Source organism: Mus musculus, chromosome 18 (genome assembly GCF_000001635.26).
Source record: "Mus musculus strain C57BL/6J chromosome 18, GRCm38.p6 C57BL/6J".
NCBI classification, from domain to species: Eukaryota; Metazoa; Chordata; class Mammalia; order Rodentia; family Muridae; genus Mus; species Mus musculus.
This window is the reverse complement of record NC_000084.6, coordinates 57590249-57614311: the sequence shown is the minus strand read 5'-3', so window position 1 is coordinate 57614311 and position 24063 is coordinate 57590249. Positions and strand designations below refer to the sequence as shown.

At 42.2% G+C, this 24063-nt stretch overlaps 1 protein-coding gene across 6 annotated transcripts in view; it reads right to left on the bottom strand.

Moving 5' to 3' along the window:
- Positions 1-24063, bottom strand: part of Ccdc192 (coiled-coil domain containing 192) — a 197326-nt gene that overhangs the window by 116756 nt on the left and 56507 nt on the right. For all 6 annotated transcript variants that reach the window (XM_017318003.2, XM_030250625.1, XM_030250624.1 and 3 more), the window contains exons 4-5: positions 22213-22344; positions 20177-20233 (exon numbers count right to left, since the gene is read on the bottom strand). In XM_017318003.2, the coding sequence (XP_017173492.1) occupies positions 20177-20233; positions 22213-22344 (189 nt within the window). The remainder of the gene's footprint in view (positions 1-20176; positions 20234-22212; positions 22345-24063) is intronic.

The following is a 24063-nucleotide window of genomic DNA, read 5'->3' as shown; positions in this document are numbered from 1 at the left end:
TCCCCTTCCTCTAGCTGAGGTTCAGGTGTCGTCACCTCTCCTTGTCTCACAGATCAGCTCTATCCACACCCATCCATCTCCTAATTTAATGCTGAGCTCATGTCCCCATGTTTATGGTGGCTTGTGTCTACCTCTGACCTGAGTCCCCACAGCAAATCTACATATTGCCATAGTTTTTGGCAAAATGTGCTGTCACTCATGTGGGCCTCATTTGTTAATAACTTAGACCTGTAGCTACAAACTTCACCAACATGATGAAATAATTTGAGAAAGACTATGAAGTCCTGCTAGCCTACTTGCATCCCAGACCAGTGAAATTGGCGTCTCTGTGAACAGAACCCGGGTTTCAGGTTCTCAGCATATAGCTAATGTCAGAAAAGCTTAGCAATGCATTGAGGCTAGTTTTAGCCTGTCTGGTGCTGATCTTTTCTAAATGAAAGTATTACTGCAGTTAAAATGAATAGGATTAGAATTGCATTACATGGTAGTTTTAAGTGTAGAAAATAGACAAAGATCAATCCAAGTGAACTCATTAATTCCCTGACTTTCACAGCAATGCTTTGAGAGAAAGGGAGCATGCTCTTTTATTCATTTGTCAGATTCTGAAGAGTCTTCCAACAGTCCTGTGCTGGTTTTGTAGGGATTTTCCATGATAAGTTGATAAACTTGGAGGAACTTTGCATTTTGAAACATGGCACACAGCTTCAAAACTCAGATGACCATGTTCAGTTCTTCTCAGGGTGGCATGGATCAGCTGAAGGAAAACAAAACTCTTACTCCCAGATCCCTCAGGCAAAGTTCAGGAGTCACTTGTGGTTTTTCCTCTTTATCCGGAGGTATATATTCACCTTTACACTAAGTGTACACGCCAACCAACTTCGATATCCTCACAGAGTTATGCAATGATTACATAGTCCCTGAACATTCCTCCCCAGACTCGTTAACAGTTATGTCTCATTTTTTCATACAGACCAATGGGGATGAAAATGTACTTTGTGTGTCCCCAAATTTACTTCTATTCTGGACATTTATATTGATGCAGTCATAAATATGTAAACCTTTGTTTCTGGCTTATTTTGCTAAAAGTAGTAGTAATAGTAGCAGCAGCAGCAGCAGCAGCAGCAGCGACAGCACTCTGTATGTACAGGTGCCTGTGTTCATGCCTGGATAAACATATAGAGGCCAGACGTTAATGCCAGTTATCTTCCTCCAGCTTAATTTTTTGAGAGTGGATCTCTCATTGAACTTAGTGCTCACCATTTTGGATAGGCTAAAAGACCAACAAGTCCAAGGGACCCTTCTGTCCTCATGTCCTACAACACAGCCTGTCCACACTAGAGATGCTGGTGTGTGGTGTCACGCTCAGCTTTTTCCTGAATGCTGGGGTCCTGAAGACTGGTCCTGATGCTTGCTTGCACAGCAAACATTTCACCCACCAGGGCAACTCCTGAGCCCCTAAGATGATACGTTTTAATGTTCATCCGGGCCATCTATGTGATAGCAAGGACAGATTTCTCTTATTTTTTTCCTTAAGAGATGGCCTTATCATGATCCCAACCAAACTCTTGGGCACAAGTGGTTCCGCTGATCAGCTCAGTTTGTGTCATGGAAGTATTGGCTAGCCAATCATCGTTGGAATCATTCTCTAAGCTTAGAACTACCCCAACTTATGAGATTGAACCTCACAGGAGAAATCTCTGGTTGGGAAGTGGAGGATTTAGTGAAGGCTTCCAGGGCCTGGATTAGAGGCACCAGTTGAAACTGAACAGCAGTGAGAGGTTCTGGTGGGAAACCTCCCTTGTGATTGACTCTGCTTCCCAGCGTGTTCCTAGCACTGGTCTTGTGCTTCCCGGAGAGTCTGGGGGTTGCCTGTGACTGCCACCAACACCAATTCTGCTAATATAGATGAGATGTATTTCTGTACATGGGACTATGAAAAACAATGCTTACTGTTAACTATAAGGGTAATTTTAAATTGCAAAGCAGCTTTAGTGGTCTGTCTAATCCTATCTCTTTTGTAGTAAAATCTCACTTTGGTAAATTAGCCCTTCAGTGAAACCTTTCATTAGTGCAACTTGGATGCTTTGTGATCTTTAACTCTAGGGATAAACCATTACTTTTATTTATGTGTATGTGTGTGCACTTATGTGAGTTTATACACAACATGTGTGTGCAGATGGCCACAGATCCCCCCTAGAACTAGAAAGAATTACAGATTGTTGTCAGCCACCTGACGTGGAGTACTGTGAACCAAAACTGGGTCTTCTCAAGGACAGAAAGGTCTCCTAACTGCAGGGGCCATGAAACACTGCTTTCTAATGTGCTTTTTCCAGAACACCAACTCTGAATCGTGATTTCTTTGTTAGTTCTACCAGGCTGTTGGTTAGTTGGGTTTCTTGACCTCCTGACCACTCCACAGCTTTTCTCAAACACATCTGCAAATACCATAGTAGCTTTCCAATACCTCCCATTGCTCCCTCTGTGCCCTGGAGGTGGATGAAAAAAATCTTAAAGATAAAAAGTCTCTGTCATCTTTATACTTTATGGAGAGATGCCATTTTTTGGCGTATGTGTATATTTGGTGTGGTGTGTCATATGCTTGTGAAAGTGTGGGTGAGCAAGCCCGTGTGTGTACAGTGCACAAGCCAAAACAAGACAGTGGACATCTTCTATTACTCTTTGCCTCATTTCCTTAAAGCAGGGTCCCTCACTAACGAAAAGCCCAATTTTTCTTTTAGGTAGGCTGGTCAATGAGTGCTTGAGTTCTGCCTGTCTCTGCTCCCTTCACCCCACCACACTCAGTTATTTATATGGGTCCTGGGGATTTGAACTTGGGTAGCATGTTTTTAGAGCAAACACTCACTGAGCCTCCTCTCCAGCCCTGACATACTGAATGTTTAAAAGAAAAAAAAGAAAAAAACTGAAATAGCATATATTCAAGCAGTAATTTAGACAAATTCCCCTTTTTATACTTGCCTATTTAAGGACTATCCTTGGACTCAAGTGATCAATCTGGATATTCCCATAAGGAAACAGATTCTATGATGCCAAAGGTAAATCCATGCAGAAAAAGACCCATGAGTTTCTAGGTGATGTGGTGATGTATTAAATGCCATTATCGTCTACCTATCTAGCTTTATCATTGGGTGTCCACAACACAGACCCAGCCTCAGGCTTTATAATCACCCTATCTTAAGCAAAGTCTAGCAGGAGAGAGTCAGGGGTTTACCTGATGATCTGTTATTTCTCTGGTTTAAATTTAGCTTGTTCTGAAACATGCCGGTCCACAGAAAACAGCACAGGAAACACTTTTTTCCTTCTCCCTAATACACACTAAAAGCTGACTTGTACAGTAGCTCCACTGCACACAGTAGGTCTGCACAGCACATGCATGGCTGGGCTGTGGCTTCACATTGAGAAATGGAGTCTGGAGTCTTAACTGCTACCCATTCTGTAAGGCTAAACCTGTTTACTGATGACAGGGAGAGCCCCTCCTATCACACTCATTCCCACGGGATACCAAGAGTCACATTTTAAGGTCAGAAATTTCCCACAACAGAGTCTTGGAAAGAAAACTAAGAAACCCTAAGAAGAAAATAATTGACATTCTTCTTCATTTGTAAAAGTATATTGAAGGCAGGTTTTTTGGGAAGCTGCTCTCGGCAATTTCACTGGATCCCAATGACCGAGGAGAGGAAAGTCACCACGAAGGGGGGTAGGGTGAGAAGAAGGAAGAGGAGCAATAATTGACATTAAAGAAACCTCTGAAGTTTTCAACAATGCATGAAACAACAATATCAATGTGCATGAGCCAGAAGTGGGAGCTCACAGTTTCCTTGACACAGATTGTCAGCGGTGTCAGATTGAGGCTAGCAGGTAAGGGATAGATTAGTGGGGAGGCCATTCTGAAATCTAAATTTGTGTGTCCTAAAGTCCATATCTGAAAGGCAAATTCCACTCCTTAGGCAACATGGTCTTGTAGAAATGTGAGAACTCTCCTCTAAAATATGACCAAGTTTTCATCCAAGCAACTTGGTGCAATGTCAGGACATGAAAATTACTTGTTCATGAATATTTATCCAGCCAGTTCAGGCTGAAATCCTCCTCAATCGGAGAATTCCAACCAATCAACATAATGTGAGTCCACAACAAAGACTTTAATGAACACTGCAACCCTCAAGAGTTACTGTGGTAGACCTCTTAATTACCCTGGCTAAACTCCTGAGCCCTGTCTCTGGGGACAGGTATGCTCCATGCCTGAAAGAGTGTTGAAGGAGAACAGTCCCTGTGGGCTTCAACTGGACACAACTTGTTTTCAATGTCTGACTGTAAACATCTAGCTGTGTTCTTGTTAGCAAATTCGAAAAGCTGAAAAAAAAAAGCTCCTATTCTCATCTCGCACGTTTGCTCTCTCTCTGCTGACTTGTAGAAGGCCTGACTGTTCACATTGTTCCAGCTCCCACGGCACCTTCAAGTGCTCCACATTCTCCCCTACGCCTGGCGCCTCTCTCTGCAGCGCAGCCTCTTTTGATCATACTCCCTCCTCCCAGCCTCCTCCCTGCTCCTCCTCATAAGCCCTCCTCCTAAATAGTGCTTCAAGAGGACAGACAGTCACAGTTCACGGCCAAAGCTCCCTGCACCCACTAAGCCTAGCATGAGAGACTGTCTTGTTAGCATCAGCAGAAAGGGCTGAGGCATGAATAATTAATAACCGTTTCTGTGGGGTTCACATTCCGTTTGCCTTTTCCTGGAATTCTGTGATTTGCTTGTGTCCTTTGCAAGAAGTTCAAGTCCCCCATAGTTTCTCCTGTGCTGCTGCCATACTTAGTTAAACAGAGAGTGGGGAAAAAAGCAGGGGGCTGCTGTGTGAATTTTCCTCCAGTCTGATAATGATTCATGTTTAAACTACTTGTCAATTCTCTGACCTGGTTATCCTCATCTGAGAAATCACGCTGGTTCAGACAAGCCTGTCTAACATAATTTACTTATATGGTTGCTAATTTTTGTTACAGATCCCAAGCTTATGATTTATATACAAAGATTCAATAGCACTCTCCCAGACCCTCTCCTCTCCAGCCTTGCAGTGAGTTTTACATCAGAGTTTATGATACATAAAACCCAGAAGAAAGCTTGGACAAAAATAGACCTATTTATATGATAAACACAAAAAATAATAAATAACTGCACATAAGCAGTTATTTAAATTAATATTTAAAATGAGCAGATGTCTGTTTCACCTGGCAACGATAGAGGGGTCAATATCCTTCTATTGTTTCTAGGTATTAAATTTTACTTTTTGAGAAAGAAATTCCCGACCATTCTGAGGTCTCTTGGTTGTAGAGTATAGGTGCTTCCACTCTAGAATGGCTGAGAGTTTGAGAATGGGAGAAAAAAAAAATCCTGGGACATTTTGAGTCTTCTAGATACTGAAATCGGGAGGGTAAGGAGTAAGATCAAAAGCTTCACATGGAAAGGGGGTATATCTGGACTCCCTGACCCCATGCTGGTACCCACAGGAGTCACGTTCAGATGTCTCCAGACAGGAATAGCTCATGATGGAAGTTAAAGGAACGCTGGCAACACTGGCGGCAATCGTTCTGCACTAAGCACACAGGGAATATACGTTATAAACACTCCCAGTTGGGACAGTTTTTTATTGGGGTCAAGCAAGAATTAGAGAGAAACAGGTTGGATGACATTCTCCGGGGTGGGGTGGGGGGCTGAGAAAGCAATCACTGAGAAAGCAAAGCTGGAAGGGCTTGAGTATTCAGAACCGCCCGCCCCTGAGCATCAAAGATGATCTTTCCCAGTTGCAAGCTTCCTCAGCGGTAGTTTTCCATTCCCTGTGGCACTGGCAACTGCCTAACCGGATCAGTGTACTCGCACTGAAGTGAAGGTGAGCAGAAGCATCCAGCTAATTCCTCTGTGCCTGCACTGGCAGGCGAGGACCGCTGCCTCCTACACTAGCCCTTCATGCACACAAGGAATGAGTAATTGCTTGGGCTCAACACGGGAACATAATTTATTTTGAAAACAGTGAAGCAATTGAGAGTTAAACTCAGCCTCATAGAATCTGATACTGAAAAATAAATGTTTGTGAAGTGCTAGGTAATGTCAAAGCACATGTCGAGGGTGACGGAGAGGGCGGGGCATCAGAGCTGAAGCGAGGGCAGGAGCAGGAGCCTCAAGTGTTGGTTGTGTCCCAAGCAGGTGCTCCTGTAATCCCCTCCGTCCTCTCAGTTAATCCCACTAAAGTGGGTTCCGGCATGCAGATGCTCGCACTACAGACAAAGACTCCAGGACAGCTCACCACTGAGCAAACTAGAGAAGTTCACTGGCTCTTTTCATGGCTGTTGTTCTTGGTTGGTTGGCCATTGTGTTTTGTTCGTTCGTTAGTGCATCTTTATGTAATATTTATACCTGTTTTGCAGATACTTGGGGTTTTATAAAGCGACTTATCTGACCATCGGGCCACATCTATGAATAATATATATTCAATACTCCCACTTGGCAGTGTGATAATTTAAGCCTCCAAAAGAGTAAGGCGCCCACTCAGAGACTAACAGCAGGTCAATGGGAGAGCCGGCCTCCGGACTCTAGCAGCTTGGCTTTGGCTGTTCAGAGGGGAAAATGGTTTCATAGAATGGTGTAACCTTGAAATAGCAAGGGATGGTGGGATAGCTAAGCAGGAAAGCATGTGCTTCACCAGCCAGCTTAATGATCTGAGTGTGAGCCCCGGGACCCACACAAAGATGGAAGACACAACTGGTGTCAAAATGTCCTCTGGCCTCTGAATGCACATCATGGTGTATACACATCCATACAAATAGCCTGCACAGAGATAATAATTTTAGAAAGCATTTAGTTAACCATGATGGCCTAAGACTCTATGGATATGTGGGCAATGTGAGGGAAAGTTTCTGGAAGAGACAGGAACGTATTATACTCTCTTCTCTCCAGACTTTGCCAGTGACTGTTGGGCATCATGTTTATTGTTATTAAGCACCAGTTTTTTTTTTCTCCTGTGGAAGCTGCCTTCTTCTAAGCCAAGGGATGATAGGCCCATCACTGGAGATGAGCAATGTCTAAATGACTAAGGCTTTGTCTATTTCAGTTCTAGCTAAAACTAACAGTTCAGAGCACACATACTTGGTAATTTCACACTTCTTCGCATTTGGCAACAGGTCAAGCTACAAACGCTGCGTTTCTGCTCAACTATCTAAGCGTGTTAGTGTAATTACTAAGTGTATGCCAATTTGAGAAATCTCTGAAGCTTCATGTAAGTGCAACCTGAAAACATCTACCTACAGATGAAGAACCGCAACTAGTTAACAGAGAATACAGCCCCAAACTCCTACCAAGGAAAAGAATTTCGGGTTTGCACTTGGCCTTTTGATGGTCTACAAGCCTTTGTGGAGATGTCTGAGTCTCAATACAAAAACTACCCCAAGTGTAGAAGGGATAGAAGCCATGCTTTGAGAAGGGAAAGGACACAAACAACTTAAAGGGTTTAAGTACAACAGAGAATTAGGTACTGACAGGTCTTAAAATGCAGACCTTTCCTGTACACAAGATATTTGGGTATATTTGGGTATTTCTATGTGTTTAGAAAGATTGGACATAGTGCACAGACCCAAACTTTGAGGTACTCCCAAACTTTCTGATAAAATTTACCATTCAACCACAACAAAAGCCACAAGTCTTTGGATAGGTTTCTGGGAGGAGGCATGGGGCACAGGCCATGACAGACACACCTGACTCAGAGTCAGTGGCTTCAACTCTGGGTTAGTAAAATCCCTTTGGAAGAGAGAGGAACATCCTTCTAACTAAGTGACGAAGACCAAACCTTCTGCTAATATCAACACACTGGGCAGAGCCAAATTTTATCTTGTCTTAAAGATGGAAAAAGAGGGCTCGAGAGATAGCTCAGTTGGAAAAGTGCCTGCCACACAGGCATGATAGACCCGAGTTCAATCCCCAGCACCCACGTCGAAGAGCAGAGTGTGGTGGTGTACACTCGTTAACCCAGCACTAACAAGGCAGAGGCAGGAGGATTCCTGGGGCTTGCTGGCCAGTCAGCCAGTCTAGCTGTATCGGTGAACCTCAGGTACAGCTGGAGACTGTGTCTCAAAAATAAGGTTAGAGATTAGTCAAGGAAGGCACCTAAAATCAACCCCTTGACTTCTGCACTCATGTACACACCTGCACAAACATGAACACACACATACACACACATACACAGAGCATTCAATATTCCTGTCCTTTAAATATCAAAACTTAAGATATTTGAAGGTATATTGCATATTCTCAAGCATAGCTCTTGATTGTCTGGTATTTATTGTATAAATTTCAATATTAATTCTTATTTGGTTTAATAATAATAATACAAACTGAATGCACTTTTTTTCTGGAGTCAAACCGTGAAGACCTATAAAGCCTAGATCAGAGGGCGACTTAAATATGGATGGGACAGTTGCTCATTGACATGTATAATATAACCTTCTCCCTGGCCCAGTGTCAGATCATCTTTCCCAGCATTCCTTGGAGTCACTGTGCCTTAGGACTGAGTTCTAACCATTAGGATGTAGACAGAAGTAAGCGGTGCCACTTCCAGGAGTGTCTAAGCAGAGATCAGGTCTCACTGTCTGGAAAAGAGATGACCCCCAATGTGACCTTGGGTCCTGCAAGCTGAAGGAGGATCCTTCAGAAAGCCACAGAGTTGTGACATCTGCCTACAGACAGGCACACCTACAACAGACTAATCTAAGCAAACAAGAAAAGCAAACTTCTATTGTGTTCAGATGCTGAAATTCTGGGGTCTCTTTGTTATGATAGCTACCATTATCCCAACTAACAAATTAGTACCTGAAGAGACCACATGGCTCCCCTCAGCTGCAATCACCACACAGTCCTGCTGTTTGCAAAGAACATCTTTCAAACAATAGAACAGAGGATTAAAGCGTCTGGCTGGATTTAAAATCTGAAAAATGGCTGCTATTTAGTTCACCTGTATGTAGGCTTTGCTTAACACACACACACACACACACACACACACACACACACACACACACACACAGAGAGTTTTATTTTCTTTGAATTAGTTGCCAATACTTATAAATGAGGAGACTTCACACAGAGCTGGGTTTTCACCTTCTGAAAAATCACATGACCTGCCTCCCTGGCTTTACCCTCTTTTTTTGTATATAAGTCAGACGCCTTCTCAACAAACCTGACTCTTTATGGCTGGCTTTCATCTTGTACATTGTTTGCTTAGGTTTTGACTGGAGGAAAACTTGCCTGCTGGATTATCACAAATAGCTCTGGGTTGAAAGCACAACCAAAGTAGCTACACTATAATTACAAGAAAGAACGCTATTCACATGTTGGGAGCTTGCCTTCTGCTGCTGGAAAGTGCAGAAGCGGCTGTCCAAAATCCATTACTATTACTATGTCTACTGCTCTGATATTGTTCTATGTGATAAGTTATGACCCACCCACACAAATCCTACTTTCTTTGATGTGGCCATTTAATTTAACACATGGTTTCAATTATTACTATTTATGGACTTTTAAAGAACAGCTATTTCGCACTGCTTTTATGAGGCTCTCAAATCTTTTGTGAAATTATAGTATCAATAAGTAAGTATAGTTAAACATTGCAGTTAATATTTAATAACTATAAACTTATGTCAAGAGAGCAGTTGAAGCTGAATGCTCATAAAGTTCTAGGCTGTGTCAGATTAAATACAATTATTTGTTTCTTTCCTTTGGAGAATGAGATAGAAAAATAATTTTACTCTTCATGGATGTTTTAGTATAAACTAGAAAGACTTGTTTATTTATTGTTGTTGTTTTGAAGTTCACATTAAATGTAACATATGAGCATAGCTGTGCCCCAGCACCTGGAGAACTCAGCTATTGGTGTGAAATAAAAGAGCAAAGGAGAGGCTCCTGTATCCTCGCCAGGAGGAAACAGCTCCCTCCTAAAGAGTTAGGAAAGGTGATGAGAGGGGAGTAGGGTAAAAGCTCTCTCAGAACCCAGCTCTCTCAGAATCCTTGCTGAGTTCCAAGTCCTCAAAGCCTTAGCTGTTAGCCAGCATCGGGGTATGTGTGTGTGTGTATGTGTGTGAGTATGAGTGTGTGTGTGTCTGTATGTGTGTCAGTGTGTGTGTCTGTGTCTCGGTGTCTCTCTCTCTGGGTATCTGTGTTTCTGTGTGTGTCTGTGTCTCTGTGTCTGTATCTTTGTGTGTGTGTGTGTGTGTGTGTGTGTGTGTGTGTGTGTCTTTGTGTCAGTGTGTGTATGTCTGTGTCAGGAGATGACCTTATGCAGAGTGACAGCTCTTCCTTCCTAAGCACTCAGGGGTTTGGGAACAACACTCACCAACTGGGAAGTCTCTGCTACGACCCAATTTTCAAATTCTCCGAATCAACTATAATGAAGACAAACCACACAGACTGACCACACAATGGTTAAAACGGGCGGCTAAATTAGGATGCAGGACAGACAACCCAGCCAAGGAAAGACAGGTGCAGCCAACACATGCAGCAATATTTCCTATATACGCTGTAGGTACAAACTTTCAGCATTATGTGACTCTTCCCATATATAGCTGCTGAGAAACTTCCCATTTAGGTTAAATATATATAGCTCTTTAAAAATAGCCTTAAAATGCTCTACTAAAAAGGAATTCTCTCACCCCTCGTTGGCTCCAGGTAAGACACCCTAAGAGACATCTGCCCGATTCTCTCAAATTGATTAATTTCTCCATAGGATCTAAAGATTATATCAAGTGTGGACGTCGTGAGCAGTAATTTACTGCCACAGGCATCGTGTGGGCTTTGGTATATAAAAAAGCAGCAATCCTGACATTGAATGAGACGAATGTTAGAAACAGGTACCATGGACCCAGAACAGCAACAGTGGAGTCTTTGTGAGTAGAGATCATAGCAATGATGATTCTCACTTTCCTTATCTGATGGGGAAGAAAGACCTCCCAGGATTGTTGTGAAAAAGTCATGACACAATGTGGGTAGCAGCGCTAGGAAACTGCACTGTTAGTGACGCCAAGGTATTAATTACTGTCACATGACAGTGGAATTAGTCATGACAAGCTTCAGGAATGTAGTGATGCTTCGAGGGTAGGCAGAAGTGTGGGCTGCAGAGGAGGGGCAGGAAGAGCAGGCCTTTTTTGGTTTACCTCCTATACGGGGCTTTGCGCTGAGCTGTGCTGCAGTCCTGGTGCTGTTAGGAGTCAGGCCTGGAGATGATTTGCAGTGGTAGGAGTATCAGTGATGTGTAGCTGATACAAGGACAGTGCTGGTGAGAGTGGGGAAATCTGACTGAATGTAGCAGTGACTCCTAGGGTCAGGATTCCCAGCATCAGAAATACCCTGAAGGCTTTCAAAATTTTACAGTGCTGGATTTCTACCCCCCCCCCCCCAATTCTAGATCAGGATATGGAATGGGGGCCTCAAATACACATTTCAAACAGATTCCAAAGTGCCACTAATACTTCTGTCGTAAGGGGCACATATTGAAGATCATTGAGCTAATGTAAACAAAGTGGTTCTCCACTACAGCTGTTTGATTCTGACTCTGAACAAATCAAACAAAATGAGTTTGTGCTTGGGGGAGTCAGAGGAGTTTTTGAAGACTTTTAAAAGCAACAAGTGATGGGAACCTGATTCAGAAAAAAGGTCTTAGAACAATTCTAGTCCAGGAAGTATCAATTAGTCATAATGTCTGGGTACCACCATGAGAATACATCCGCTTGGTTGTTGTTCTTCCGCTTCTCCCAAATCAATATGCAGCTTAGCAGGTAGGCTTACTTCAAGTTAGAAGCTAATAGAATACTTTGAATGGCAAGCCTCCCGAGATTGCACACAGTGAGACTCAACTGTAAAGGGAATCTGGATATTGCTGGGGGAAATGTGCTCATGGATGTTTAAGAGCAAAACCAACCCCAAGAAAGTAGCCAAGAGAAGAAAGGATCAATCAGTAGAGGGGCTGGAGTTTTAGGGCTGGAAGAAACTACACAGGGATCAAACTGGAGCTTTGTAGAGCTTTAATTTAGAAAGTTTAAAGGAACAAAAAAAGAAGATAAACCAAACTCCTAGGGAAAACTTCCAGAAGTTCCAAGGGAGGACCTGCCCACGTGACTTATGCCTTTCGTCAGCTGCTCAGACTGTGAGTATCCTATGAAACTGTAGGTCATGAGGTTCAGGTTTTAACACACAGTTGCCTATCTTACCGACTGAGGAAGGCTATATGAGTGATTTGAAGGATTTCTTCTTTGGTCTTACTTAAGTATTTCAGACATATATAAATGCTATAAAGAATAGCAACATTTGAATGCCTACCACCCAATTACCCAGATTTCCACTTTGAAAGAGCTCCATTGAAGATGAACAGAACTTTGAGTCCTGGGTAGGTCTTATGTATAGTTAGACATTAAGAGGGAAAATGAACACTGGGATGAGGGTACATTGGGATTGCAGACCTGTAGGCTATTGTACACATTAATGCTGGATTAGACAGACAGACAGACAGAGTACCTCAAAATGTTAAAGCTCAACGGGAAATAAATCCAACCGCTTAGAAGGAACTCATTTTCAAAGGAATATTTTTCTCTCAAAATACCTAGTCTTAATTCAAGTCATTATAACTTGAACAATTATCTTCAAGTGACTATAAACATTCACTTTAAGTATTTGTTTTAGCTTGTGTAGGTCTAAGCAGTTAAGTAACCATGGGATAGAAAATTAAAAAAAAAATTGTCCAGGACAGTTTAGTTCTGTGGGTGGCCCAGACTGGGTACTTACTGGGGGAAAAAATAAATCTTTAAAACAATTTTAAAATATAAGCTGTTTTTAGGCACAGTAAAGCTAGGGAATGCAATTTTAATCTTAAAAATATTAGCAAGTGGTAACTCAGAAATGTTAAGGCTTGTATCACTTTCTACTTCATAGGAATCAGTCTAATTAAATAATAATATCATTCATCAGGAGTTGGGTTCTTTATGACTGAGCTGAATAAGCGCAGACACCAAGTTGTTGCTCATGTTACGACCACTCCATTAGATCTATTTCTTCACCTAAAGTAGGAGTTTATTTTAACTCTAGGGTTTTGTTTCTGTTTGTTTTTGTTTTTAATTTGTAACTTCCAGTGGAGAAGATCATTATCTTTTCTCCTTGCCACATTGGGATGGTTTGAACGGTAAATGTCCCCCATCATTCTGGGCATTTGAACACTTGGTCTCCAGATGGTGACACTGCTTGGGTAGGGTCGGGAGCTATGGCCTTGCTGGAGGAAGTATTTCACTGCGGGGTGGATTTTGAGAGTTTAAAGACCCTTGCCGTTCTAGTTTGTTTTCCCTGCTTCGTGCTTGCAGTTGAAGATGCGAGCCCTCAGCTTCTGCCACCGCAGAGCAGACTCTTATACCTCTGGAAGTATAAGCTTGAATAAACTCTTCTCTAAGTTTCCTCGCTCGTGGTGTTTAATCCAGCAATAGAAAAGTGACGAGTGCACGCTATACCCTGACAGTACCAGCCTCAGCTTGAATTGGTGCCTTACGTAACTGACATCTTTAAGGAATATAATTCTGTCCACAAAGTTTTTGCCCAGAAGCATAAAGTATGTGTCTATAAATGTCAAAGTACATTTCACTTTAGTTTGGCTGTACAATTTCTTGCTTTATTGATTTTTTTTTAAATTCAAATACAGACTAATGGATTTCATGATGACATTTACACATAGATATATTGCATGCTTGCTCAAACCCCTGAAGCACTCTTCTTTCCCCGTCACCCTGACAGTCTTCCTCCTCCCTAAAGTAAGTAGATGCCCCTCTGTTTTCACTCCATGTGCAAGCAAGCACATGTGCTTAACCCCATGCATAAGAGAATGCTCACAGTCAGCTATTGGATGGATCACAGGGCCCCCAATGGAGGAGCTAGAGAAAGTACCCAAGGAGCTAAAGGGATCTGCAACCCTATAGGTGGAACAGCATTATGAACTAACCAGTACCCCCCGGAGCTCATGTCTCTAGCTGCATATGAATCAGAAGATGGCCTAGTCGGCCATCAGTGGAAAGAGAGGCCCATTAGTCGTGCAAACTTTATATGCCTCAGTACAGGGGAACGCCAGGGCCAGGAAGTGAGAGTGGGAGGGTGGGGGAGCGTGTGGGGAACTTTTAGGATAGCATTGGAAATGTCAATGAAATAAATACATAATTAAAAAAATAAAGAGAATGCATATAATGGTTTGTCTTTCTTCCCACCGCAACTCCTCTTGTTTCTCTCTTTTCCCCCTAAGTTGTTTCATTAAAGCATGTACAGGGCACTGAAGAGACACTATGGGAAACCAAGATGAGCCTGTGTTCTCCTCCCCATGAACCTGGGCTTAGAGAAAAGGCTGACCGCACGAGGCTGCTCCATCATGGGGTTACAGTGCTGTAGGAGTGAAGAGAAGAACACAGAAATGAAGACTCCAATGAAAGATAGATGGCTTCTGGGTAGGAGGAAACTTCCGGAAACAGCTCTCTCTTTCAAGACTGAGAAAAATACGGCACACTGAATGGCACAGGCAGATATTGCATGTGCAAAGGAATGATAAGCAAAGTCCCTGGAGACATGCACAGGGGAAGGCCACAGGAACAACGCAATGGAGATGAGGTGGGGAAGGGGTTAACACAGGCTTCATCCACATGGTATAGGCAATGCCTTCAGTGTTGGTTCCCTGCACTATAGATTTTGACATGCAAGTGTCTGACTGCTTGTGGCCTAAGCCCTCATGGCGGACACTCTCCACATGTCTCCTACTGTCACTTGGCACCTGATGATGGCACAGACTGAGATCCTAGAACTCACTAAGGATGCCTCTGGGGTCAGAGTGAGGCTTTTCTTCAGTTTCCCATTACTCACATGCCTACCTTTCCTGATTCATCAGGTAGGAGCTGCCTCCCTATGGGTGTGCACCCATGGGTCTCTTTTTGTCTTTTTTCCTACTCCTTGAGTTGAACTCTCCAAGTTCTGGGATATGTGCTTTTTCAGACCCAGTTCTAACCCCAGGGTAGGGAACAAGTAGAAGAGACAATGTATAAGTTCCATAGCTCCACTGAGTGGTGTATGTATATGTATATGTATATGTATATGTATATGTATATGTATATGTATATGTATATGTATATGTATAGTAGATACAGCCATGGATTCTTGGTACTTTCCTAAATGCCTCAGAGTCTAATGGGGCAGATGTATACACAGATAGTATGAGAACAGATATAGAATGTACTATGCAGGAGGCACTCTGGCCTTAGGATTTCTCTGCTTTGGATTTCCATATAATAACCATCAACCTAACTTAGTACATGAACAGAAATGAAATCTAACAAAGGAAAATTCGTTCTATAAGAAAAGACTGTTTCAGCCAAGAACACACAACTAACTGGCCAGGCCATGGAAAAATAGAGAAATTATCTCATTTTTCCTTACACCCATAGAGCAGATGCCTAACTGATCAGATGAGTGATTTCTGTATTTGTTTTGTACTTGTTCTCTGAACGCCCCCTCCCCCATGTTTGTTCTTACTTCAGTTGCTTTTCTCATTGCTATGACAAAACACCTTACAAAAGCAACCTGAAGAAGGAAATGATTGGTTGATTGGTTGACTGGTTGGTTTTTTGTTTATGTTTAAAGAAAAGATACAGTATATAGTGGTGAGAAAAGCTTAACCTTTACCCACAGTGAGGAAGCAGAGAGTGGACAGGAAGTGAAGCGGGTTACAGTTCCACCCGCAGTGGCTCACTTCCCCCAGTGAGGCTTTGCCTTCTGTGGGTTCCACAACCTTCCAAGACACTGCCACCAGCTGGGAGCGAATGTTCCAACACAGAGAAGGCTTCTGAAGTTATTTCACATTCAATCACAGCACTTGCTGCTGTTAGAACTCTCTGGAACTCATGGTTCTGAGCACTGCTCAACTCATAATTGCTCCTTGCTCAAATTAAATTGTTCAATTTAAGGTATCAGAAATGCATATTTTTTAAAAGTGCCTGTTTTACATGTATGGCTATTTTGCCTGTATGTCATATCTGTGCACCATGAGTGTACAGTGCCCATGGAAGCCAGAAGAGAGCACTAATAGGTTCTGGAAATTGAACCCCTACCCTCTGGTAAACCAGCCAGTACTCTTAACCACTGAGTGTTCTTAACCATCTCTCTAGCCCCTAAGTGTTCAACAGTAAGAGTTATTTGGATGAGTCCAGAGAAGACATTTTGGTACGGAATATCATGTGGTACTGTAAATATAAGGGAAAATGGAAGTTTTATTTTAGTAGCAGGATCAGTCTGAGAGTAAGAATAAAGGAGAAGAGATGAGAGAAAGAAGGGTAAAAACAGAGATGAGGGCCAGGGGCTGTTTGCAAGCAAATCCAGGATGGTCTTTGGGAAATGGGAAGGCCATTAAGTGGTTGTCTTAATTAGAGTTACTATTGCTATGACAAACCCCATGGCCAGAAGCAACTTGGGGAAGAAAGGGTTTATTTGGCTTCCGCTTCCATATTTCTGATCGTCACTGAAGGAAGTTAGGAAAGGAACTCAAACAGCGCAGGAACCTGGAGGCAGGAGCTGATGCAGAGGCCATGGAGGGGTGCTGCTAACTGGCTTGCTCCTCATGGTTTGCCCAGCCCACTTTCTTATAGAGCCTAGGACCACCAGCCTAGGGATGGCACCACCCACTGTATGTGCTGGGCCCACCCCCGTTATTCACTGATTAAGGAAATGCCCTACAGGCTTGCCTACAGCATAATCTTATGAGGAATCTTCTTAATAGAGGGTCACTCCTCATAGATAACTTTAGCTTGTGTCACCAGCCAGCACAGTGGTTAATTTATACAAGTGTATGTTTGTCAGAGTACAATAGGAAGTTTAGTCTTTAATGGGACTCTCAAATACAAATGAAGGCTGAAATACATGACTCCTAGAAACTCTTCCAAGCTCTCCCTATTATTTAATTTTTAATCATCTGAATCCTCAGATATCTCAAGATCTTTCTTTTTTCTCCTCCTGTAAAAACCTTCTCTCTATCTATGAAGTTTTGTCCGTACAATCTTGGTTTCTTAAACCCCTTCTCTTCTCTAATGGGTCAAATCTCACTGCCACCCCCAATTTAGCTTTGTTGTCTGCACCCAGTTTAAGTCAACCACTCTTTTTCCCGCTCCCTCTTCTCCCTTTTCTCTTTTCTCTCTTGTCTCTCCCCCTGTCTCCCTACCCCTTCTTGCACGCATGCTTCATGTGTGCCAAGCAAGGGCTCTGAGCATTGCATGTAGCACTCACTTGAACTATTTATACATAGATTTTATCCTTTCTCTTCTAAGACAGCAAAACTGTGCAGCTAAAACAAATGGGCCGTTTGTGCGATGACTGTAGAGGGACAGGAGAAGGCTCTAAATTTTCATCTGTCAATTATTTGGGACAACTTACAACAGCTAAACTCTACACTGGGCAGAAAGATGCAGAGATGTGATAGCATGATGAAGTGTAGAAGTGGGGTAACCTGGGGGTCTGGGCTCAGGACCCTCCAGCCGACAACTTGAAGGATGGAAGTGGAGAAGGTTAGGAGTTTAATACTGGTTTTTAGATGGACTCTAGAATAATCTAATAGTGCTACATTAGCCACTGTGGCTGGAGACTTTAGCAGAGGGACATATTCAAGATCCAGAAAAAGAAGACGGATTTGACTTGCTGATCGTGAGATAGCAGCACAATGCTAGGTCAAATTGGGAAGTTCTGCTTTCATTTGAAGTTAGATGTCAGCAGTCTACAGAGCTGATGTGCTCTAAAATAGTACTTATAGATAAACACTTTCAGAGACTGGCTATCTATGGATCATTTCTAAAGGGAATAAACACACTTTGTTTTGTTTCCAGCCCACTTACCCTCCCTCACACTTCTTTTTCTTTTCTGAGTAGGTAGTAGCATCCTACTGAAAGTTTTTCCAGGGACAGTGTTTTAAGAAATGCACATAGCGGTTATAATCACGGGATGATTAAGATATAAAGAACTTGCAAGAGGTGGAGGTGGTTGTTTATCTACATAGGAGTGTGAATTGGAGCTCTGCAAAGGCATGGTTCATTTCCAGGGCAGAGACAGAGAAAGGGATTTTGGAAATAGAGCTTTAAATGACCTTTGAGAGCGAAGAGAGAAAGAGAGAGACAGAGACAGAGACAGAGAAACAGAGACAGAGAGAGACACAGAGAGACAGAGAGACAGAGACAGAGAGAAAGACAGAGAGAGAGAGAAAGAGACAGAGAGAGACAGAGACAGAGGGATAGAGATTTGGAAAGACACTCAGTTGGGATGGCAAAATCATGAATTTCCAAGTGTGATAAAAAGTAATCTAACCTTTTAAAGTTTCAGTCTTTGCATCTGAGAAATAACGCCTAGCTTGTTAGCTTTATATTAGAATTTGAAACTGATATTATAAGATGACAAATAACTAACTCAAATAAATAAAATAACAATTGTTAATAGTTTTCATTTAACATTTCTTGGTGAATTCAGGAAAATCCTTAATAGATGTAAACTGGTATATTGAAACCTAGATAGATGTCTGACAATTACTTTAGAAAATTCTAGACACTGCACAAAAAAAGCAATCCTAGTTCAGACAAGCCTGGAACAATAGCAACATGATGGAGGCAGAAACTCTCTAGAATTAGGAGACAGAAGTAGATACCACAGAGATTTCCCCGAGGCATCAGTGACAGGCTTTTACAATCAGCCTGTCATTAAGAGATGCTGGAAGACAGCCCCAGAAGCTTGGGAAGTACGTCTGCCTTTCTTTATACACACAGACGTAGGTAACAGGTTAAGAACCAGAGCTCTCCTCCAACTGCAGTCATTATCTGGCACCCTTGGGGCAGACCAGTGGTAAAACATCTGCAACCGAATGCTGCTCTAGTGTGGCATACTTCTGCAGAACAGGTCACAACGCCACAGATGCGGGCACAAGTCATTTTCAGTATTGGTCAAATGAGTGTGCAAGGTTAGAAAAAGACTGGGTCTAGGGATTATAAACTCTGGTCTGAAAGATAATTTTTTTTCCTTGAACCCAAAAAGATGGGACTATTGAAAAGATTTTTTCAGGCCAGCTCACTTCACAGAATCAATGGGTAGTCTTCAGAATTTATTATTTTAGTCTTTTCTGCTTGCATTCTAAGCTGGTCTGAGGAACTTGGTGCTATTGAGAGTGGCCATTTGACGTGGCTGGCCAGTATCCTTTATCAGGATTAAGCTATGCTGTCTAGGTGAAGAGGGCAATGACTAGGATGACAAGCAAGCTTTTGGGGTCACACGTAAGGGTCATTCATATTCTCCAGAGTAGCAGGGAAACTGATAAATGGACAGTGGTGCACAAGAATATCTGTCTGTTGGTGCTCATTAGCCCTTTGCACAGACATAGGCTAAAGTGCAATGAACTTGCCCCAGGAATGTGTGAGGTCTTTGTTAAACATGTTACAGGAGAAAATGGAATTCACCTACTCTGATTTATGGTTACTTTTTCAAATATCACAATCTGGGGCCAACAAATACACATAAAATATACTACTCGACATTGACTCCCAGGATTGGATGTGTTGCCATAAGTGTCTTCTACAGTCACCTGTGGCCTAAGTGCCCAGGAAACAGAATCTCTGGGAAGTTTGCTGGTTGAAACTTTCCAGGGACTTTTTGCATAAAGGATCTCTGCTTCAGACCTATTCTCTACGTATCAATGACCACAGATCGCCATTTGAGTCTCTTCGCTGACTTACCTGGTATCCTTTCCTATATTTATTACTCTTCAGATAGGCCACCAATTTAGGCTAGTTATACTATCTGACTGTATATAAGACCACATATTGTTTTCATTTTCAGATTCTGCAAGAAAGTGAACTTTGTGTGCAGAGTAGTAAAAATACTGATTTTTAACTTTATGTTTTTGTTGTGGGTTTGTTTTTTTTTGTTGTTGTTTTTTGTTTTTTTGTTTTTTGTTTGTTTGTTTGTGTTTTTTTTTTTACATTTTCAAATATTTTTGCAGTGGCTAAACCTTACTTATGACTTCTGAAAATTTTCTGTTTGTTTTCGGGATTACGGTGGTATGAGTCAGGAGATTGAGAGGGAAAAGAGAAACACTTACATGGATGTTAAGTTTCTCCTGGGAGGCTTTGACTTCAGCTTGCAACTTCTCAATGCACTGGAAAGAGAAAGGTTAGAAGAACACGTGTGTAAGTCTTCATAGTCAGAGCATCCTGCATGTAAATGTGTGCCTGTTCTCAATCTACTAACTGGCAGCATTATCATCTCAGCTAAGTGTTGCAGAAAACTGTACTAGAGAGGACATTTCCCCATTCCTCTTCCTCTTCTATTCTATGAGAGAACCTGAGGGCAAAGTACAAAATATATTAACTGCTGGGAAGTGGTAGGGGAAAATGATAGCTTGAGGTACTGAGGTGTGTGTGTGTGTGTGTGTGTGTATGTGTGTGTGTGTGTGTGTGTGTGTGTGTGAGAGAGAGGGAGTGAGAGAGAGAGAGAGGGAGAGAGAGAGAGAGAGAGAAAGAGAGAAAGAGAGAAAGAGAGAGAGAGTGAGAGTATGTGTGTGTGTGTACATGTATATGGGCACATAAGTACTTTTACAAGAAACATATCTGTAGGCATATACAAACTCTGTGGATTAAACAAGAGGCAAATTTATACAATGATACATACATAAGTTTTCAGGGATGTATTACTTTACAAATCAAAAGCATATGTGTATTGGATAGTTTGTTTGAACTTGACACAGCTAGGACTCAATTGAGAAAATACCTCAATAAGAACTGTCTATAGGACATTTTATTAATTACTGACTGGTGGGGGAAGGGCCCAGCCAATTATGGCACTTGGTGCCATTCCTGGGCTAGTGGTTCTGGGTTTTATAAGAAAGCAGGCTGAGCCAGATATGGGGACCAAGCCTGTAAGCCGTACTCCTCTATGGCTGTGGTGTCAGCTCCTGTCTTCAAGTTTCTGCCCTGTCTAAGTTACTGTCCTGACTTCCTTCAGTAATGAATAGCAATATGGAAGTGTAAGCAAAATAAAACCTTTCCTCCTCAACTTGATTTTGGCCATGGTATTTTGTCATAACAATAGTAACCACAACTAAGACAACACATACAACTTTAAGATCCATTGTTTTATTTTACAGAAATAAATCCTTCATAAGGTCTAACCTCAAAAACTAAAACATATGTGTACAGTTGACATCATGTACAAAATAGAGTATGCAGTTAATATTGCCCAAAAAAGATACATTATCAAAAAAAGCTTAAAATTTAACTTAAAATTCTAATCTGCCAATGTTCACCAGGAAATAAAGTTAGCTTTACTGAATATAGCATTTTCCTATATTCACCCCCATTAACTCAAATTTGAACTTAATTTTTTTTCAATGTTAAAGATTAAACTCAGGTCCTTGTACAGTCTAAGCAAATCTCTATAGTTAGCAGATTTTAAGTTAAAAGTTTGGGGTCTGGAACTCCCAATGAACTAGGCCCAGGCCCCTATCCCAATACATCAATTAAGGGAAATACTAGTAAACAGAAGAGAAAGAAGATGAATCTAGCATGGCCACCTTGGGAAGAGGAACAAATATAGGCTCCAGTGACACCCTCCACCCTGTCTGATTTTTGGAGTACCAGTGTGAAACTAGAAGGCAAGATGTCTGCTCAGTGAAGCACTCTAGGTCATGATGTAATCTACCCAACACTGGCCCACCACTTCTTCAGCTGGGTCTTGTCCTGCACTGTGGTTCTATCCTCCATTAAGCTGTTAATTTTAGAATGCAACTTCACTCTTGTGGCCAGCTGCCCTCATCTGGAGGAAATGCTTTTTTTCTACAGATCTTGGTCTTCTAGAATCCTAGGTGATTGTAGGTTTAGACAATGACTTCTCTCTATGCCTTCAGCCAAAGAGACAGACAGAAATGCAGGCAGAGCTGTACATTTTCCCTTGTGATTTTAGTTCCTCGTGAGCCACAGGGACAAGCCAACACCTTTAGTAGGAACAGCTTCAAGTGCTTGTTACCACTGAGTGTCAGCCCCAGCCGTTTGAATGAGAACTTCCAACCCATCAATGGCTTACCTACTTGTCATGTATGGTTAAGTAACACTTAAAAGAGATGACCTTTCTCCCACGTACCTTGTCTTTCTCAAGAACCATGTTTTCATACAACTCTCCACCAACGTTCTTTCGGTTCACATCCTCTAGCCTTCCCTCCAGCATGGAGACCTTCTCAAGGAGTTGTGATTTTGTTGCTTCAGAAGCTGTAAGCTAAAGACACGCTGTTGTCAGGACATGGGATTCAGTGGCACTTAAAAGGCTCCTCTTAAAGGGTCGACTTAGGAGTGAATTGTCTTCTACTAACGTCTGTTAAATCTTTCCATAAAGGGCTTCTGCAACGTTCTCTACAAAGGACAAGCAATGAGAGAAAAAGGGAAATGCCATTGATTTCATTACTTCTAACACAGTCATGATGTAGGAGACATCTCCCTTTGACAGGCTCTCAGCACTCACTTCCTCTAAGATCTGAGGTCCCACTGCTGGCACAGCTGCCTCTGAAACCCATCTTATGATCACGCCCGGTTCTCAAAACTTAACTCCTGGAGGTCTACAGCTCTCCACAGAGTGTATGGGATCTCACTCACTCAAACACCTTAAGAACAACCGTGTTGGAGTCAGAGGGGAAGGTTGGAAGTTAAATGTTTCAAGTTTAAGTCTTATTAAAGCCAGATCTATGCAAACCACAACCAAAGCCCTTTTGTGCTTGTTCTACTGCTAAGGTCTCTCTTGAGGGCGTGGTTTGATGGCCCTCAGAGACCTGACTCCCTGACTGGCGCTTCCTTACTCTCAGACAGCTTTCTGTGCAGTCTCTGAAGCTCAGTAGAACCTTTGAGAGTCACTAAAATCTCTCAGTATCTTTTGAAGCATAGATTATCTCTGAGTACCTCATCCTGGATGCTACTGCAAAGTATACATTTTTTTTCTTCAAAAATCAGTGCTTTGAAGTAGTTTATCATATGAAGAGAGCTATCTGAAAGGAAATGGGTGAGCTAGCATACCTTACACTACACACGGGCTTTCCCAGCCCATCTACACAAGCAATCATTTCGCACGAATGTGTTCAGTTGGAACTCAACACAGCCACTGTGTTATGTGCTAGAACCCCTAAGGTGCATACCCAGGGCCAGAAGAAGTGCGCATTCCAAGATCTGTTGGTGATACCTTTGCATTCTGAGCCTTACGGGAGGCTCAGTGTGTTTTATGGCCACTAAGGCAGTTGACTCTTGGGCCCATGGTGCCTTGGGATATGCTCTGGCTTCTCTGAGCCTACTTCTGTCTTTCTAACGTAGACTAGCTAATGATGTGGACGCTGTGTCAGAGCCTTTAGAGAGAAATCTCCGTTTTGCTAAGTGCTTGAGGTGAGTTGCGGGGCCTCTCATTTCCCTTTGCAATGATAGTGGGGAAGAAAGGAATATTACCTAATGCATGAAAAGTATGTGTGTTCACAAAAATAAGCACCACTCAGCAGGGAACCTGCAACGTATTAAGTACTGAGTATTATAACTCTCATTGTTCTTCTGCCTCCTCTAATCACTACCAGCATCCATTTCAGTGTTAACAATATCTTATTATTCCTTGAGTGTTTCAAATACTGGATGTTGATATTTACCCCCTCCCATAGCATCCTATATCCACCCATGATTCTATACCTACCCGACTGTATATGCTCACTCATTATATTTTGATAAAAGAACCCATCAAGTCCAACTAGTGTTGCTTTTTACTCTTGGGGATGTGGCCTTCCAAAGGAGATAGCTGGACATGCAATGGACCACACCCTTAAGGAAAACTAAACCTCTCTCTCCCAAAAGCTAGGTCCTCATCTAGGGGTAAGACCTTGTGTCTCATCCCCACTATTCAGGGATCCCATCTGGCTTGATCTTGGACTGTTTTTGTTTGTTTGTTTATGCTATGACAACTAGTGTGAGT